Here is a 21,524-nt window from a genome sequence, read left to right as displayed (position 1 = left end):
CATTAATATAAATAATATAGCTACAAGAGAAGCTAAGCTTTCACATCTAATACTGATCTTTTTTTGCATGTGTTATACTTTATCACACAAGTGTGCCAGTAAATTTAAAGTAATGACATAAATGTCTGGTCTTCTGGGCTCGAAATTCTTGTAAGTGGCTGGTCCTCAAAGTGTCCAGTTTTAAACGCTCTGCGATTTAAGAAATTCATACCACTTTCTCACATGTAACGTAATTCATCTTGCATAAAAAGAAATTTACTTTGAAAGCAACGCTTTTCGAACCACCGTTCATAATACTATCCTGAGACTGTTAGAAATAGGTTTGATTTAGCAGTTGCCAGAGAGCACCAGAAAACAGGCATTATTGCATGTGCACAGTTGCAGTGGTGTAGGAAGCCCGGATGTTCATATGTATAAAGCACTAAGAGAGCTTACATTACACCATAAAAGAAACAGGACATCAGAGGATACTCCAAGAGCACCGAAATTTCATAAACCATACTGAAATGCATAATTTGGCTTGAAGTGCACATTGGTTTCTTTCCAGATTCACAATGAAGTAGGTCCCATTTAATATTAAGCTTTTCAGTGTGGTTTTTGGGATGTAAATTTTCTTGGAGTACCAGAACTGTACTATCTCATATCTGGTTCTTTATTATGGCATAATGCCATACATAGCAGAAAATGAAAATGCGCACTTGAAATTCAGTGAACAGTTGGAACTAGCCAATACTGTGGAACCAAACACTTCATTTCAAATAAATTGATTGCCTCAGTAGAAAGATTAATAAAGCCAAATTTCTTTAGCAAACTGACAAAAATAACTTCATTTTTCTGCAAGGCAATTACTGCTTGACTGCTAATAACTTGGAAATAAAATCAGAAAACTGAAACTAATAATATATTTCTGCCCTCTGTGATTATGTGAATGTATTATACTTCATAACTCCCTGCCACAGAAATCCATTTGGTTATCATTTGATGTGGGAGCTGTAAATGAAGAGGAAACAGCGAAATAACTTAACGCAAACAGGGGTCAGGAGGAGACTAACCTCCTCCCCACTACAACTCCGACAACTCTGTGCATGCGCGAGAAAAATTTTTCTCGTTAACATCTGGCTGCTTGCTGCAACTGCTTATACAGCTAACAGCCACACTTCAAGTAGTGGGAAGCAGGAGAAGGCACTGCTCATACGCGAGTCAACTGCGCATGCTTATGAGCCCGCTGGCAACTGGTCAAATGAACCTAATGTAAACAGTTGTGACGTCACACTCATAGAAAGCCATTTATTGTTAAAAAGTGTTACATAGTCTTTGCCCTAAAGCCTTTGGCATATTTTTGCTGTTTGTAGACGCTTGTGTGTGCATGGTGTTTTGTAGTTGTAAATGGCATATTTCCTTTGCCACTGAAGTTTTGTTATTTCCCCTCTTGATATATTTTATTGCTGCAGTATCATTCTCCAGTAGCAGGGTACAGTTACAGTATTACCAGTCAAAATTACAAAAATTTGACTGAAAGCTAAAACAATGAATATTTCCCAGAATTCCGAAAAATTCCTGGGTTTTTCCTGGTTTTCCTGGTTGTTGCGGGTCATACACACCCTGTATCTAGGTGTGACTGAGGGGAAAGTCATTTGCTAGGGCAGACTGTGGAACTCACAAAATTTTAGAATTTAGAGAGGTGTCACAAAACAGATAACTGCAAAATTCTTTTCCAAATGCAGTGCAATTGAAATATGCTATTGCATTTCCCAGATCGGTTGACACGGTTCATTGTTGGCTTCAGGCAACTGGACTACAAAGTGAATGTGCAGCAATGAAGAGGAAGCTCTATGGTGATCATCAGCTCCACCAATTAGTGTTTGATGATGAAAACATCCACTAGAAACAGTGAGGTGTGATATTTTCTGACAGACAGAGGCCATATCAGTATTTTTCATGGCAAATTATCGTCCAGTACAAGTACATAGGCTGCTTGGTGCGCATTTTGAACCCAAATATAATTGCTAGACATCTCACAGTGGTTGTGTCTGTGGCAGTTCGGAAATGGTTGTGTTGCTGTGGACTTTGGATTCATTACAGTACAGCTGGCTGACTTCATGTTGCTCAGCATACTCATATTACGAGTAATGTTCTGATTCCTTCAGAGTGACAATTGTATCCTGAAGGATTAATCTGTTCTAGTAGAATTAGTCTCCAAACACATCAGCTATAGTGGAGTACTTGTTTGCAGAACAGACTGGGATTTTTTCTCAACAAATCTCCTTCTGAACCAGACCTAAATTCTATTGTGAATATATGAATGAGAAAAAGAGACGTACAGGAGAAAACTGGCCTGAGCCCACATGAGGAAACTGGCCCGAGCCTGCACCAAGAACCCAGAAGGATGTTTGGAATTTCAGCCTAGTTGCTGAGAGGTGGTGGCAGACAATGAGAGGTTTATTACTTATTTCATAGACTCTGTTTCTTACATATGGTCATTGAAGCAGAATATTAAGTTCTATTGAAATCGTGTACTGCTCTCTTTCGATGGCTGAAAAAATCTTAACAACTTCGAACTGTCTATCCATTTAATTTCATGTTTTCTGTGACTTGAAAAAATTAACACAGTAAAACAAAAAATAAATGATGAATGTGGGATTTAATCTGAATCATACCAATGAGTAGTTGCTTGCCAGCCTGTTGACTACTTCACTGAATCACAAAGTCAATATACTAAGTACTATGATATTCAGGTATTTCTTACTGATGCTCTGCCCTTGATCCCACCTGACCTTAAGTGCCTTTTCAACATCTGAGGTCTTAGGAAGGGCACAGAGCAGATTTTTGTTGTGTTTGTTTAGGCATGTGTGCTTCATACTGAGTGTCAAAAATGTGTATCTTCCGCAACTACACGAACAATTACAAGTGTCCATCACTTGTAAGAGCAGTACTGAACATTTTGTAATGTGATTGGCTCCTGCATAACATGGCAAGCAATTAAAAATTCAGCCACCACTACCTCTATTCTATAATAGCACACATAGAATTTATGCCAACACTTCCTGCTTGTTCCAACCGTCAATTAGCCTGGTAAAATTGTTCTCTTTCTCTAAATCTATACTAACCATCCAAAATCTTCAAACTAATTGTTTTAGGAAATTATTGTTTCATAAAAATGAAATTTAAAAAATCTTCAGTGTATTAGTATGATCTTTTAGTTTGACTAGGTGAGGTGGTACAGTACTTAAGGCACTGGCGTTGCATATGGAAGTACAGGGTTCAAATCTTAGTCAGGGCATCAAGATTTATGTTTCCCTTAGATTTCCTAAATTGCTTAGAATGAAAAGTACAACAGTTTCTTTGAAAATGACAAGCCTATTTCATTCTCTATCCTCATCCAATCTGAACTTGAACATTGTCTCCAATACGCTCATCACCAATGAGAAATTAAACTCTAATCTTTCTTCTTTTTAATTTAATTTTTATTGAACCAGTATAAACATTATCATTAGTTGTTGCTGATTGTACATGGACAATATTATGAATCTTTTATCCTATAAGTTACTGCACAAAAATAATGTTTATAATTGATTCTTATCATTATTTCATGAGATATTTCACATTACTAAAAGGTCAACAATTTTCACACTTACAAACAGGTAAGGTAGGACACAAGAAATCTGTGCATGAGTCATCCTTGACAGCAACACATTCTTCTCCATCACCACATGTGAATCCTTCACATGGATTATCACATTCACATGTTCGGCATCCATCATCTCCAGTTTTAAACCCATATTCACACACTTGCGCACAGATATTGAGATCACAGGATGGAGATGAACTGCGCCCTGTTCCTCTTGCTGCAAAAATTTATGCATATTGTAATTTATCCAGACAGAAACATGTAAATAACAATACAAAGTTAGCAATTAAGTAGTATCAGTACAAACTTCGTGACACTTTTTCACAATTGACTTTAGCTCCAGGCCCCATTGTTCCAGATATCTTGTCTCCTTTGGAATCAACACACCAACAAACCAGTCCATTCCTACTACACTGCTTTGCTTCAAATTCTCCAGTACTCTCTGAACATTGTGGGATATATCCTTTTCCTTCTTTCTCATTCATGGACAGTAGTTCAGCAAGCAATTTTTGCTGAAGGCAAACTAAAAAAAGTCATATATTATGCAAAATAAATATTTATATATAAAAAATGAGTACAGTGACTAACGTTATTTCTGACAGCATACAAGACAGAAAAAGACATTGCCAGTTAAGAAAAACATGACTTGCCTGTCACATCCTGTGGCTGACTACAGTGTTTACCACAAACATCTGTCTCACAACATTTCTGCATTGATGGGCATTCCAAGTCATAATTACATTTCATTCCACATGTTATAGAATTATTTGGGTCATTTTGGTCCCAAATCGGGCAAGAGCCAGGTTTTTGGAGACTGAAAGATGCTGGACAACACACACCATAATCATGACCTGTGGCAATATTAAATAAACATTAGCAATGAAAGCTTAGTAAACTTAAAAAAATATATTTTGCTCTTCTGTAGCAACAACTCATGATCATACCAAAGCATTTAACTTTGTGCTTTAACAATTACTTTATGGGGGTATGCTTACCGGTGTTAACCATACACTGGTATAATGGTGGACACTGTGGCTTTCCAGGTGATAAACCACAAAGAAATGGACGTGGTGTGTTGGTTATTTTTAGTGGTTCTCCAGATGGACACAGGTCATTCAAACTGCGGCCTCTTTTACCTGGAAAACATTACATCAGCTTCCTGTGCCAATTACATGGGGCATATGTCTGCTTGTGTCTGTATATGTGTGGATGGATATGTGTGTGTGTGCGCGCGAGTGTATACCCGTCCTTTTTTCCCCCTAAGGTAAGTCTTTCCGCTCCCGGGATTGGAATGACTCCTTACCCTCTCCCTTAAAACCCACATCCTTTCGTCCTTCCCTCTTTCCTGATGAGGCAACAGTTTGTTGCGAAAGCTTGAATTTTGTGTGTATGTTTGTGCGTCTGTCGACCTGCCAGCACTTTCATTTGGTAAGTCACATCATCTTTGTTATATATATATATATATATATATATATATATATATATATATATATATATATATAACTTATTTTTTGTTGGTAGTAGGTGAACTGTCCAACATAAAATGTATTGTGCAATACCCCTATGTGTGTTATTGAAAACATTGGTTTTACAAAGTAGAGAGATGATTTTGCACTGATTTGGAGTGATTTTTCAGGTAGGCCATTCATGGGCAAGTGCTCTACCAACTGAACTACCCAACCATGACTCATGACCCATCCTCACAGCTTTACTTCAACCAGTATTTTGTCTCCTACCTTTCAAACTTCACAGAAACTCTCCTGTGAAACTTGCAGTACTAGTGCTCCTAGAAGAAATGCTGTTGCGGAGACATGGCTTTGCCTTAGTCTGGGGGATGTTTCCAGAATCAAGTTTCACAAGAGAGCTTCTGTGAAGTTTTGAAGGTAGGAGACGAGGTAATGGCAGAAGTATAGCTGTGAGGACATGTCGTGAGCCTTGCTTGGGTAGCCCACTCGGTAGAGCACTTGCCCGAGAAAGGCAAAGATCTCGATCCAGCACACAGTTTCAACTTGGCCGGAAGTTCCAGTATAACAATACTTTGGTATTGTGCAGTTTGTTCTTTTATGTGATGTAATTCTGTAATTTTTATATAAATTAATGTTGTTTAACAAGACTGAATTGTACATAGACAAAACTCATTAAACAAGTAAAATACAAATGTTAACAAGTATTAATGTCCAGTATAAATATATGTAAAGAAATGTAGATAATTATTAATGTAAAAATACACAGCAGAACTTCAATTTTACATTCTCCAATTTTAAATTTTTTTGAGGTTCTATGCAGTAAATTCATAGACCCTGTGAAAAACCTCTAAGATCAATGCTGAAAATTACACAATTTTATGTTTCTTCCTAGTAAGATTTACCTCGATTCTACATTCTTACTCAACATCTCACTTGACTTTGTCCCATTTTCTTCCTATTGACATTTGATATGACTGAACAAGTTATAAGCAGCACAAATGACATACGGTTTGCACTGCAAGTGGTGGCAGAGTTAAGGGAGTATTTTAGGCCATAAAATGAGCTCGCCTGATGGATGTGTGGAGATGGGGATTGGTCCTTCAATGACTGAAGTGGAGGTAGGAGTGAAAGCGTTTTGTGAAGTGCTGAAAACATACTTTTTGTGCAGATCAAGTGCTATAGCAGAGTTTTTACATAGAAATAGAACAAGGATTTCATGATAGTACATTTTAAAGGCTTTTGTTTTCAAATCTGACATGACACAGTTGCAACAACTACATACACTATTCACGTATATACTTTGCACCACATACTGTAGATTTTAAAGATTGGCAGCAGTGATAGAAGGTGTGAAGTGAAACTGTAGCTCCTGAGCTCTCTCTTAAATTTACATTTTACACAGTGTATAGAAATTCACTAAGCCGACTTGTAATAACCTTGTAACCACCAATTGTGGAAGTAAACTCACTTTTACAAATCTATTTCTCTCATTGAGTCTAAAATAACACTTTGCTGGGTTGGAGTATATTAAGTGCAGTTCATAAAAAAATGTAAAACAATAACAGCAATGGTGACAAAGTTTGTCACTACGCAAATGTCCACATTTATGCTTATGGTTTAACCATCTAATTGCTGTGATATTTTATATTTTTCCTTGCTTCTTTATTTCAGTTGGTGCATAAAATAAAAATTACATATGCAGTGCACAAAATAAAAATTACTGTATCTCTCAGCTTATTTTACACTTTAGCTTGTAGCTGCTGAAAATTTCTGTGCCCGGATCAATTCCAATTGACCAAAGTCTGCCTTATCGCATCGAATTTACAGTCATTCAAATGGTTCAAATGGCTCTCAGCACCATGGGACTTAACATCGGTGGTCATCAGTCCCCTAGAACTAAGAACTACTTAAACCTAACTAACCTAAGGACATCACACACATCCATGCCCGAGGCAGGATTCGAACCTGCGACCGTAGCGGTCACGCGGTTCCAGACTGAAGCATCTAGAACCGCACGACCACACTGGCCGGCTTTACAGTTATTATTTTATTTAAATAGAACCCACCAATTTTTATGTACAAGCAATACACTAGAGGTCACTGTGTTCATGTCACCAGAATATTCTGCACTTCCATTGGCTACAGAAGGAAAACGCACATACCCAACATGTTAGATTCCAGTGCCTTTCAACGTACTTCAGTTTTCAGTTTAATTTTTTCTTTTTTCTCGGTGAGCACAAAGGAAAGATCTCTCAAAAAAAGCATGTTTCAATGTATAATTTGTGGTCATAGCATGTCAGAAAATACCTCAATTACACTGTACGCAGACACCAATTTCAATTTTTTGATGAGTTTTTGCTTGCTGTTACAGACCTGTAATTTTTTTTAAGAACTGATGAAATTTATCACCCGAATTTCCTTCACTTATACAAATTTTATAAAAGGTATTGGGGAGGATTAAATTTTTAATCATATATCGAACGACACACATTTTTGCTTGTATTTTGGGGATTTTATGTTTTCCTCAATTTTATGTTTTTTAAGACTGAACCATACAAAAACGTAAAAAAAGGGTTCAACTATACCATTGTAGAAAAAAACATTGAGTTGTTATAAAATGATGTTGTATCACTGATTTTAAATAGAAATAGTGAAACTTTGTAAAAGTACTTCAATACACTGAAATTAACTGCGATTGATTTTATAATAATGTGATGAATTGTATTAAATTATAAACTTGTATGATGATAAATGGTGGAGACAGCTTGGTCAGTCTAATTGCAACAATTTTTAATTCATTTTCATGCAGATGACCAGATTTTATAATTTTGTCTTGCATCTAATTTGAATAAAAGAAGATGTAAAAAAGATATAGCTCATTGTCCCAATAAACCCCCAAAATAACTATGCTGGTAAGTACATACAATGCTGAATATGAGAATAAAAATCACTTTCACAGAGAAAATGGAGTACCACATCAAGTGCACACAAGTCCGCAAATATGAGAGGAAAAGAGTTTGGAAGACCATGCTTATCATTGACAGCCAAAAGGACCGGTGTTCCATCAGGATATGAGCTACTGTCTGTAAGACTCCACAACCACAATGTGACTGTAGCTCATTACATAAAATAAAACTATGGGTTAGTCTGGAATGACTGATGCAGAGATGACATAGGGTGGTGGATTCCTTCCAGGAGGAACAGAAGGAGCACTACCATGCAACAATACTCTCCAGGATAGCGCAATGTGGCCCACTAGATGATGTTCCATCTCCGAGTGAACAGATGCCTTATTTGCACCCACAAATCTGCACCAGGGATCGCCAAACTGAATATGAGCTGAGTAATCGCTTCTCTACCCAAACAGTTGACCAATCCATTCCCTTGTGTACACACATGATATGGAACCCAGAGGGACAGACAACTGAATAGGCAGCATGGTTAATTTCAGAGAGCAAATCATGAATACCAGATATCACTGTGTGACAAGAGTGACGTTACTCAAAGGACTGACAACTCCTCACTGAGTCACTATAAATTAAAGTGCAGTCAAGGGAGGCCTGTTTACTAAATTGGAGGGCTCTGATAGTGGCTGTCAGCTCCACCACAAACAAGTTCCTAGCAATGAATGTTGTTCCTCACCAGCGAGAGATCTAAAACTATATCCCATCCTATCCACACATTTAGAGTCGTCAGTGTAAATGATGTTAGCAGCCTGATAAGCCTGAAGAATTGAAAGGAACAGATGCCATAAGGTCATAAATGTGGCAATCACAATCTAATCATGATGAGACCAGGACCTGGTAGATAAGGAAAGCAGCAGCACGGCCCCCCTTCCCCAAAAGGAGTGGGAAGTAAGAAGAAAGCATTAAGCTTACACATGAAGCTAGTTTTTAGCTGTTGAATATAGGGCAGCCACGTCAGCTTTCTACAAAACAGAGTTCCAAAATTCAGGACTGCACAATGTCCTAATGCTGGCTGTTGATGGATGTTCGGTTTATGCTCGGCTTAAGGATCAGTATGACACTATCTTGCCACTGAGAAGGGAAGATACCTGTGAGCCAAATACCACTGAAGACCCTGAGTAGATGAAACTATTGAGTCACTTTCTGACATTTAATCATCTGTTTAAGAATTGAATCTGTGCACAGGGCCATATCACACGATGAGGCAAGAGAATGGATGAGCCAAGAGGCTGGGCAAAGAGATTGTAAAGTTGATAGCCGAAATGTATCATAGGTGTTAGTGACCTGCCGTGAACTAAATAATGATTATAAACAGTGATTGCTGGTGTTTTTGCACCCACAACACTGTTGCTTACAACATGGCATGAAGGGGAATCCACTCATGGATGATGTATGTCCAAACCAATATACTGACCCCTCCAGATGCCCTTTCAGGTCCAGTATGTTTCCAACAAAATGCACAGCAACTTTGAAGCATAGGGGATGGTCACCAGTGAGGCGTGTTTCTTGAAGAGCAACTCAGACAGCAGAAGAAGTGGAAATGAGTTGTTGTAATTCTGGCAAGTGACAGTAATATCCATTACAGTTCCATTGGATCATCACACTGTGGGTGTTAGGCATGAAGGGGCCAGGGGGTGTGGTCACACACCAGCATCACTGCCTTTCAATGGTGGGAACGTAATCAAATCAATGAACACTGGATTAGATTCTAATGGCGTGGAGGGGAATCAGGTGCTTCCAAGGTCACTGGAGTAGCTTTCTCCTATGATTTCTTTTTCTTCTCTTTCACTTTTGGCAATCAAGACCCTGGAAAGGCTTGTCACTGTGGCTGTAGGAATGGACAAAAGACAGGCAGCTCTGGGACCCACAGTCTGAGGTTACCTCAGCCACCAGCTGGCATCAGGCCTCTGAAATGTGAATTTCCAGGGAGAGGGATGTCAAGAGGGAGGCCTGTCACTGGTAGACGATGGAGAAAGCTGCTTCTCCAGTTGGGTGTGTGCAGTGGTTCCTCAGCATGAAAGGGGACCGTCTATTGCCCCCATTTATCAATGCTACTACCAGACTTCCATACTGATTGAGTAAATACACCAATTACTGCTGATGACCTGGTTACAGTAGTAATGAATGTCAACATCACAGAAACTGAACACAAACAATCTTAGTTTTCCTAGCTACAAAATATGACAGTAACCTTCAGTTACTGCATTTGCCAATTCTTGAGTAGGTTAGCACACTGTGGGGATCAGGCAGGATGGCCGTACAAGCAACTAGCAAAGATAGGAGGTAATGCACATGGTGAATTTTCTTGAAGTGCTCGGCCACAGTCTCCACAAATTGGGTCGTATGTACATCAGAAAGACATATACCAAAAACAACTGGCATTTAAAACACCGCATTGGGGGTGGAAAATATGGCTTCAAAAGGCAGCAGTAACACATGAATTGAACATTTTCTAGAAGTTAATCCTCCTCGGATTAATGTGCTGGTGCCTACCCTGTTATCTGGCCGGTCTCAACATACAAAGGGGGATGCCTCACCTCTCCAAATGTTCATATATTTCCTTATCTGTCTGCAATGTGAAGTCCCAGTAAAAAATTAATCTGTGGCCAATGTTGAGGTTCTTATGAGAGTGATGGTAACAATTACATCATCATGTTACTTAGAAGACAGTAACACCCAGGACTGGTTAGCACCTGCAGCCTTCATTAAAATGGAACCACTTCATAGTTTGCTATGGCAAGAGAGTTTGCCAAATATGTTTTCAATATTCTCCACAAAAAACATTGATTTTGTAAAGAGAAAGGCTGCTCCAGGTGTCAACCAGGAAATGAGCACAATAACTTTATCGCAAGTCACTTCCATTTGAGTTCCTCCTGAGGGATAGTCGAGGAGAGAAAAGTTCCTACAGCGTTAAATAACTTTTGACACTGAATTGAGGTCTGCCTGAAGAGACTGACAGGTCATTTCATGAGACCAAATATCCACTATGATGCTGCCCACTCAGAATGAGGGCTCTGCCCATGAGTGGCCAACCACAGCAGGCCACCTGGCATGATGGCCATTGCTTGGAGTCCCCCAATGAACAGACTCTACTTCTCCCAAGTGTGGGACAGTGAAAGCTCAGTTGTCAACAGCGCAATCGTTGTGTGGTCTGGGGCTACCACTGTACAGGTACCTTATAATCTCCACATGGACTAGCTAGTGGGTAGCGTGTGACCTATCCTGCATAGCCCGCACATCTGTAAAAATTCTGAAAAAGGTCAAGGTCAAATCCAGAAGTGAGGACTGAATATATTAACTGAAATATTTGGTTTAAAATCAGAGGACAAAGTGGAAGAAACTACTATCAGGATCCTACAAGTGGGCTGGGTTGTCAGATGGAATCCATTTTAGAGAACACATTGGAGAAAATACCAGGTGATCAAAAAGTCAGTATAAATTTGAAAACTGAATAAATCACGGAATAAAGTAGATAGAGAGGTACAAATTGACACACATGCTTGGAATGACATAGGGTTTTATTACAACCAAAAAAATACAAAAGTTCAAAAAATGTCTGACAGATGGCGCTTCATCTGATCATAATAGCAATAATTAGCATAACAAAGTAAGACAAAGCAAAGATGATGTTCTTTACAGGAAATGCTCAATATGTCCACCATCATTCCTCAACAATAACTGTAGTCGAGGAATAATATTGTGAACAGCACTGTAAAGCATGTCCGGAGGCATTGGCGTCGGATGTTGTCTTTCAGCATCTCTAGAGATGTCGGTCGATCACGATAAACTTGCGACTTCAGGTAACCCCAAAGCCAATAATTGCACGGACTGAGGTCTGGGGACCTGGGAGGTCAAGTATGATGAAAGTGGCGGCTGAGCACACGATCATCACCAAACGAGTCGCGCAAGAGATCTTTCACTCGTCTAGCAATATGGGGTGGAGTGCCGTCCTGCATAAACATCATACGTTCCAGCAGGTGTTTAGCAGCCAGGCTGGGGATGATGCGATTCTGTAACATATCGGCGTACCTCTCACCCATCACGGTAGCAGTTACTGATGTTTTGCTGTCCAGCGCCATTTGCCGGACATTTTGTGAATTTTTTTTTTGGTTCTAATAAAACCCCATGTCATTCCAAGTATATGTGTCAATTTTTACCTCTGTATCTACATTATTCCATGGTTTATTAAGTTTTCAAATTTATACTGACTTTTTGATCACCCGGTATATACTCGCTAAGTACAGCTGCAGCACAAAACAGAAAGAATTACTACAAAAGCTCACAACATGTGTACTCATGTTTTGAGTTGTGAGACCTCGGGGGAAGTAAACCAGTTGAAAACTGGTTACTGATGTTCATGATGTGGGTATAGACAAATTAATACAGGATTGTGGTAAATGTTTTATCAATGGAGGAAATTGCGTACAAAAATAGCTGAAGGTGTTAAGAGTGAAATATGTAACATTTTTGACATATCTACCCTAGTTTTGTTTTTACTGAAAAGTGATCCTTACTTACAAACTAAAAGTACGACTAAATTCCATCAATGGGCCCAGGTGGGCCCATTGGTACTGATCAATCACAGAATCACCTTCTGCTAATGGTATCATTTGGCGCGGTGTGGTCAGCGTGGGGTCGGCGCACAGCTCTCCGAGCCGCTGTCAGTTTCTGTGACCTGGAGGCTCCAGGTCAACTAGCTCCTCAATTGGCATCATGAGGCTGAATGTACCACATTCCAGTCTACCCAGCATGGAAAAATACCTAGCACTACCAGGAATCGAACCCAGGTCCTCTGCATGGCAATTAGCTATGCTTATCACTCGGCTACAGAGGACCCTTACTTACAAACAATCTTCATAAATATCAACAATTACAAAGATAAATTTGTAGCTAACTAAGGTGCTGACATTCCCTTTTAAAAGTCTTGATAACTAAACCATTCTCAAAATTTATTACAAAATCTGTTTTCACTAGATGTATCTGAGAACAGCAGAAAAAATGTAGTAAATGATTACAAAAGACAAACTTATCAGCCATTTCATCTAATGTCACACAGCTCCTTTTCTGCTGCGTATGATCAAGAATTTGTAATTGGAATACCTACGTCATGACACAAGAGGTCATTGAAGTTTATGCACATAATCTACTTGATCAGAAACGTTCCTAATGACTATGATTTCCATGAAATAGTTAAATTGTTAATTAGTTCTGAGTATTAATTGCTATTACTGGATGAAATACTGTAGCACTCATGACAGAGGTTTGTTACTTACATTTTGGTATAGGGGGGCAAGGTGGTGTGGAACATGTAGCTTCTTCTAGTTCACACATCAGAGAACCAGGACACTTGAGCTCTTTGCACGGGTCATAGCATTCACACTTTGGGCATCCAGACTCATCCATTACAAAACCATGAGGACAAAGCATGCGACAGGTTGGCCCTGCACATGGCTTTGGATCTGCAAAAAAGTTAAGGTTAACTGCTGAATAAATGTATACTTCCTTTGGTGATCTGTGGTTACTCAACACTAAAAAAGATTTTACACCCCACAATTATGTATACGGTGGATATTTTGGAAACTGGGAAGAATCACTTAGTTAACAGTCTCTAGTGGTAGAAATAGGATTTACACAGATATACAACAACAAAAGGTCTGCAGTCTTACTTTAAGGCCGTCATTCAGAATATTAAGTTCAACAAGCTTATTTTACTCTCTTACTTAAAATGTGGCAATACAGTTACTTTTTAAATTTTGAACTAACAACCATTACATTCAGCAGTAATGCTGAACAAGACTGTACTGCTATAATTAAAGACTGTACCAGGGCTTAAATAAAATAACTTTATGGTTGACAGATTGCAGCAGAAGTGACTTTTGCTGGCAAGTAGCCAGCCAAACTGACAAGGCTCTACATGTTCCTACAAACCAAAAACACAGTGAGCATGTGGCACTTGAGCAAGTACAATGATTAAAAACAAAGCAACCCAGAAGAAAAGTCAGATTTCAATGTAACTTCATATACATACATCTCTTTTGTGTACAGTTAACATTGAACAAAAGAGGAGTTGCAACATATGTGAAAGTTGGACACAAAGTGGTTCAGAAACTAAAACCATGTGCTTTTGAGTTGTTACTGCAGAATACTTCTCTGTAATTTTAACAGTCTATAGATCCCCTCTTTCACCTATTTATGAGAAATCTAGATACATTGCTGAGCCACCTGTTCGACAAGAAATAGTTAATAGTTTGTGGAGATTTCACTGTAGATTGTTGAGTCACCTGTTCGACAAGAAATAGTTAATAGTTTGTGGAGATTTCACTGTAGATTTCTTAAAAGATACTGGCAGGAAAATTGAATTGGAATCATTATTTGAGTGCTTCAATCTAATTTCAGTAGTCAATTTTCAAACTCACGTGCAGCAAGATAGTATTGCACTGATAATTTTTTTTTATAGACAATGCTCAGGAGGAAAAATTAATGTTACCCAATTGTTGATAACCTAAACAGCAAGGTCATCAGTCCCACTGGATGAGGGAAGGGTGGGGAAGGAAATAATCATACCCTTTCAAAGGAACCGTCCCAGTATTTGCCTGAAGCAATTTAGAGAAACCACAGGAAACAAAACAATTTAGCACATTACAACCCTGAGGCAGGTTCATATGAAGCAGTGAGGCTAACTACTGAAAACAGGATAAATGTTTTAAGACTGTGTTAAAAGAGGTGGTATGAAATGAGTTATATATAGAAAGAGATGTGTGGTATATGTAGGGCTGGGCCCCTGCATACCAGCCACCACACTCACAGATACGTTTTGTGGGGCAGCATGGTCACTGCTTTTCCTTGCAAGGTTGTTCGTCAACAGAAGATTCACTAGGCTGTTTACTGTGAAGTCTCCTGCAGCCACCACAGAGGCTGGAAGTGCAAGACCCACCGATATACGGTGTGGAGGTCGTGGTAACGAGTGCTGCGGTCACAGGCACCTATCTGTATCCACGCAGTCACATGTCCATGTGACACCATGCATGTATTCTTCCACTGATGGGTGTTTAGGTCACCTCTCAGCCCCTCAACACCTATTTCAGCTATGGGCTCCAGACTGTCTGTCAACTGCTTTAAGTCTACACTTCAGACAACAAGGCCTGCCACTGCTGTCACCTATCAGATAGTGCCATCTCACACCTTTGACGGGATCATCAACTGCTGGACATCAGTTAGCCACACCTGCATTGGGAGCTGTCTCTCGACAGCCCACGAGATTAAAGCCTTGTGGTACAATGTTGCTGATCATCTCTGGTACCTCCTGGCTCACCACCACTTCTGGAAAATGCAGACCTGCCATAGAGGGGTATGCCATCAAATTGGGGTTTTCAGTTGTACCCAAGAGTGCACCCGCATCCTTTTAAGTTGTAATGAGTTAAGTTAATGCTTAATAAACAAAGAATTGTTATTGCAATGTGTGAATTCAGAATCTATCAGTCACACCACTTAGATAAGGATACTTCAGTGGTGTGAGGATTATGGTGTCATGTTACATTATTCTTCCATCAAGTGCCGTATACTATAGTGGCGAGGAGACTGACTCTCCCAAATGTTACACTCAAAGTTCATTAGGATACTCAGAATAGTGCCTCCTCAAGATTTGCCCTGTCCAATGTCAGCTACAGCGCCAGCTCCTGGTCTCGCCTGTTATCAGACTACTGCCCTCCTTTGTGCTGAGCCCGACGCTGCCATGCCACGACGTGACATTTTGCCCAGACAATGCTGCTATGGGCTGCCTTCATCCTGATAGTGGCAAGTGCTTGGACAGGACATGGATGACAAAGCCACTTCTTCATATGTGTTTCAGTGTTTCCTGATGTGTCTTAATGTTTTTGCAACTGATCATGGGTTTTTCAAGCAAACGCATTTTCACTTGTGTTCTAGTTGGCTTGATGGGGGCCAGCATATTCAGGTTTATTGTGTTGTGACAATCTGTATTCAAATACTACTAGAGTGCTAGTTTGTCTACCCATGTACTGGACATGGACAATTCAATTCTTGGTTTCCATAACTGTGTTCGATTGCATGTTTATCTCGATATTGGTAGGCTTGTGTTGCAATTAGTGTTCCTCTTTTCTGAGTAGACACAAGTTACTGGCAGTATTTCAGTGGCATATACCTCATTCCTCTGTATATGTGTAGGTTGTGGTTCATCGCAGCATTTCTTGTTTGTGATTTCTGTTCACTCACAGGAGCCGTTGTTGCCTCAGGCCCTTCCATTCCAGGTTTGGGCAATTTACAGACCTGATATGGAGCATCTCTCTGCTCATTCAGGTTCTACAGTCTTTCTCATAGTCTTCTGATTGGATGCGATCAGGACCAACATTCGGACAGGGTGTCCAGAAGTTTGCTTATAACAAGCTGGGCCATCTTCCATCGAGTTTGATGCGATCTTGTCATACCATGCGACACTCCAGTTACAGAGGTCCCTGACAGAAGATCCTCTAGTATTATCCCAGCCACTAACATGCCACCCTCTGACACCAACCACTTATCGTAGGCCCTTCAGATTGAGCCCAGTATTTGCTGGCCTGGTTGACTGGCCCTCCTTTCGTCACCGGCCCTGCCAATGCTGATACACGCTCTCTCAATGACCCTGTCACAGCTGGCCATCTGGTCATTGCTGGCCCTTTTGTGATTGGTCCTTGTGATGATGTTTCCAGTTTGTCACCTTTATCAGCTCTGTGGTCACCCCAGCAACTGGCTTAACAGTCGCTGCTGGCACCAACACAGCCATCTGTGCAGCTACTTCTGTAGTCAGCACCAGACCTGTTGCAGCCAGCTATCTTTGTGTTGTTCCCGGTCACTGCCACCTCAGCCGCCGCTGCCTCCTCTGCTGCGACCAGCTTAGCTGTCTCCACTGGCACCACCAATTCCATCGTAAGTTCCTCTGGGCCTTGGGTTCCAATTTCTTGTTATCTCTGCCACCAGTCCCGCCTTACCCGTCACTACCTACAGCACCCACTTTTTGCCATTCCCCTATGCACATGTGGTATGCTTCTTTCAATGTGATCAATTTTTGTGTGTTCATTAACTGACTGTGCTGTTGTTTCATTTCAGACTGCACTGGTTGGTGCCCTGGTGCTTCCTCCCTTGTGTGCAGTGCTTATCTGAAATGGTTGCACCATCTCTCTTGAGGGGCTGGAATGTAATACACGGAGGGCTGGACCCTTGTATATTTGGCCACCACACTCATGGATACACTTCACTGGCCAGCACAGCACTTACTTTACCCTGAGAGGTTTTTTGTCAACAGAAGATACACTAGGCTGTTTACTATCAAACCTCCCATAGTTGCCACAGTGTCTGGGGGTGCAAATTTGTCAGTACGTGGCACACAGGTCGCGGTAATCAGCACTGAAGTCCCAGGCCCCTATTTACATCTGAACAGTTGCGTGTCTATGTGACACTATGCATGTTCCTCCACTGATGGGTACTTAGGCTGCTGCTCAGACCTCAGCACCACATTCCACATCAAGCTCCAGACTGACCATCAGCTGTCTCACATCTGTGCTTTGCACCACAACACCTGCTGCTACTGCTACCCATAAGACAGTGTCATCTCAGGTGCTGGACATCCATCAGCCACTTCCACACTTGAGTTCACAGCCTCATGGTACAGAGCCACTGATCATCCAGGGTGCCTCCTGGCTCATTGCCACTTCCAACAATTGTGGACCCTGCCATAGTGGGCACCCACTGCACTACGTCAAGGAGGGCTTTTCACTTGTACTCAAATGTGTGCCTTCTTGGTTTGAAGTTGTATGGAGTTTAGTTTATGGTTAATAAATAAAGAGTTGTTACTAGAACATAAGAATTCAATCTCTACCAGTCAACCCCTCGAGAAATGATACATCCAGATGCTAATGTCAAATTCAGTTTATTCCAAAGTAAATGTGTCAATATTTAAAAGTAGCTTCTTACCTAAAAAGATATCCAGAAAATTCAAAGAAAGGGTAAGCCACGGATAAATAATGGAATTAAAATCGCATGTAAGAGGAAGAAAGAAATTTATAGAAAGGCAAGAATAAGTCAGGATCCAATGTTGTTACTGTGGTCTTCCATCCAGAGATTGTTTTGATGCAGCTCTCCATGGTACTCTATCCTGTGCAAGCTTCTTCATCTCCCAGTACCTACTGCAACCTACATCCTTCTGAGTGTGTTTAGTGAACTCATGTCTTGGTCTCCCTCTACGATTTTTACCCTCCACACTGCCCTCCAATACTAAATTTGTGATCCCTTGATGCCTCAGAACATGGCCTACCAGCCAATCCTTTCTTCTAGTCAGGTTGTACCACAAATTTCTCTTCTCCCCAATTCTATTCAGTACCTCCTCATTAGTTATGTGATCTACCCATCTAATCTTCAGCATTATTCTGTAGCACATTTCAAAAGCTTCTATTCTCTTCTTGTACAAACTATTTATCGTCCATGTTTCACTTCCATACATGGCTACACTCCATAAAAATACTTTCAGAAACGACTTCCTGACACTTAAATCAATACTCGATGTTAACAAATTTCTCTTCCTCAGAAAACGCTTTCCTTACCATTGCCAGTCTACATTTTATATCCTCTCTACTGCGACAATCATCAGTTATTTTGCTCCCCAAATAGCAAAACTCATCTACTACTTTAAGTGTCTCATTTCCTAATCTAATTCCCTCAGCATCACCCAATTGAATTACAATGTCATCTGCAGACCTCAAAGTTTTTATTTCTTCTCCATGAATTTTAATTCCTACTCCAAATTTTTCTTTTGTTTCCTTTACTGCTTGTTCAATATGCAGATTGAATAACATCGGGGATAGGCTACAACCCTGTCTAACTCCCTTCCCAACCACTGCTTCCCTTTCATGTCCCTCGACTCTTATAACTGCCATCTGGTTTCTGTGAAAATTGTAAATAGCCTTTCGCTCCCTGTTTTTGACCCCTGCCACCTTCAGAATTTGAAAGAGAGTATTCCAGTCAACATTGTCAAAAGCTTTCTCTAAGTATACAAATGCTAGAAACGTAGGTTTGCCTTTCCTTAATCTATCTTCTAAGATAAGTTGTGGAGTCAGTATTGCCTCACGTGTTCCAGCATTTCTACGGAATCTAAACTGATCTTCCTCGAGGTCGGCTTCTACCAGTTTCTTCATTCGTCTGTAAAGAATTCTTGTCAGTATTTTGCAGTCGTGACTTATTAAACTGATAGTTCGGTAATTTTCACATCTGTCAACATCTGCTTTCTTCGGGATTGGAATTATTATATTCTTCTTCAAGTCTGAGGGTATTTCACCTGTCTCATACAAATTGCTCATCAGATGGTAGTTTTGTCAGGACTGACTCTCCCAAGGCTATCAGTAGTTCTAATGGAATGTTGTCTACTACTGTGGCATTGTTTCGACACAGGTCTTTTATTGCTCTGTCAAACTCTTCATGCAGTATCATATCTCCCATTTCATCTTCATCTACATCCTCTTCCATTTCCATAATATTGTCCTCAAGTACATCGCCCCTCTATATACTCCTTCCACCTTTCTGCTTTCCCTTCCTTGCTTAGAACTGGGTTTCCATCTGAGCTCTTGATATTCATACAAGTGGATCTCTTTTCTCCATAGGTCTCTCTAATTTTCCTCTAGGCAGTATCTATCTTACCCCTTGTGAGATAAGCCTCTACATCCTGACATTTGTCCTCTAGTAGTAGTAGTAGAGGGGTTTTGTGGGCGCACGACAGCAAGGTCTTCAGCGCCCGTTCAGTATCCTAGTGAGACGGGTGTCAAGAAAAAAAAAAAAAAAAAAAAAACGCAGAACATTTACATAAAACGGAACATAAAACACGGGGAACAATCATTGGAAAATATGTGCTTACCCACACCGAAGCGTGGGATGAAGCAGGGCGTCAGCAGTAAAACATGGACAACACAGGAAGAAAATGAGAGAGGGAGCTAAAACAATGTAGCAGATGGAAGTGGCTGGCTGACCGCAAGGAAAAAAAGGGAGGAGTCAGCCACTCTGCAATACACTAAAACCTCCAGCCTAAAAGTTTAGGCCAGAGTCCAGACACATCACAAAACTTAAAAACCCTAGACACACACGTCTCATCGTTAGCTAAAACACAAGGCAGATCCCCATCAACTTGTGCTGCTGCCCTTGCATCACGGTATAAAATGCAGTCTGTTAAAATGTGCCGGACAGAGATGTGCACACCACAGGCATCACAAAACGGACGATCCTCCCGCCATAATAAATAGCTATGCGTCACAGGACAGTGCCCGATCCGAAGACGTGTGAGGGCCACCTCTTCCCGCCTGAGCAACCGGCAGGAGGAACGCCACGGCCGAGTGGTTGACTTTACCGACCGCAGTTTATTGGCCGTCACCGCCAGCCATTCGTCCTCCCACAACTCCATGCTCTTCCTGTGGAGTGCAGCGATGACTGACTGCAAGGGGAGAGGACACTGGACCACATCCTGCTCTCTGCAGGCCGCCTTGGCAGCCCGATCAGCCTGTTCATTGCCCCATATGCCGACATGACCAGGCACCCAGCAGAAGGATACCTCTTTACCCCGCCGTTGGAGCAAGTACAGTTGGTCATATATCAGCTGGACCATCTCCTCAGTCGGGTATAGGTTCTGCAGTGATTGTAAGGCACTAAGAGAATCGGAGCAGAGAAGAAATCGATTGCCCCGAACACGATTCATCTGCTCCAGTGCCTTCAGGATCGCGTGGAGCTCCGCTGCGAAAACGGTATATTCAGCAGGGAGGCGAATCCGGGTAACATGATCAGGGAACACCACAGAACAGCCAAGGGAAGTCTCCTGTTTGGAGCCATCAGTATAAACGACAGTGAAACCGTGATGCACATCTAAAATGTTAAAAAACAGTGACTGGAATGTAAAATCTGGCGTGCCATCCTTCTTAAAATGAGTCAAATCTAAAATAAGTTTGGGTCTTCGGAGGAGCCAAGGTGGAGATCTGCTCCAACCGCGACGTAAAACACGAAGACCAGCCATAGACATTGCAGCGAGGCAATCCTGTGCGCGAATCCCATAGGGCTGCGTCGCACGTTGCCGGTTATGAAACAACCGTGCCAGAGGAGGCTGAGCAACGGTATGGTATGCAGGGGTGTATGGTGTGGACAAAGTTTTATACGCCTGGCGGACCATAAGTAGCTGTCGCCACATATGAAGTGGTGGTTCACCAGCCTCTGCACAGAGGCTTGGTATGGGGCTAGTTCGGAATGCCCCAGTGGCCAACCGAAGCCCTTCATGGTGCACAACGTCCAAAATCTTTAAGTAAGAAGGCCTCGCGGACCCATACACCGTGCACCCATAATCGAGCCGAGATCGCACAAACTCCCTGTAAAACTGGAGCAGACAACTCCTGTCAGCTCCCCATGTACTGTGGCTAAGACATTTTAAAATACTTAAAGTCTGAA

At 41.0% G+C, this 21,524-nt stretch overlaps 1 protein-coding gene across 2 annotated transcripts in view; it reads right to left on the bottom strand.

The window, feature by feature from the left end:
- Positions 1-21,524, bottom strand: part of LOC126259575 (balbiani ring protein 3-like) — a 265,154-nt gene that overhangs the window by 83,867 nt on the left and 159,763 nt on the right. For both annotated transcript variants that reach the window (XM_049956482.1, XM_049956483.1), the window contains 5 exons: positions 13,334-13,519; positions 4,624-4,764; positions 4,279-4,479; positions 3,936-4,151; positions 3,636-3,845 (listed from right to left, as the gene is read on the bottom strand). In XM_049956482.1, the coding sequence (XP_049812439.1) occupies positions 3,636-3,845; positions 3,936-4,151; positions 4,279-4,479; positions 4,624-4,764; positions 13,334-13,519 (954 nt within the window). The remainder of the gene's footprint in view (positions 1-3,635; positions 3,846-3,935; positions 4,152-4,278; positions 4,480-4,623; positions 4,765-13,333; positions 13,520-21,524) is intronic.

Source organism: Schistocerca nitens, chromosome 5 (assembly GCF_023898315.1).
Source record: "Schistocerca nitens isolate TAMUIC-IGC-003100 chromosome 5, iqSchNite1.1, whole genome shotgun sequence".
Taxonomy (NCBI): Eukaryota; Metazoa; Arthropoda; class Insecta; order Orthoptera; family Acrididae; genus Schistocerca; species Schistocerca nitens.
Note: the sequence above shows the minus strand (reverse complement) of the source record. Positions and strands in the feature narration are given on the sequence as shown.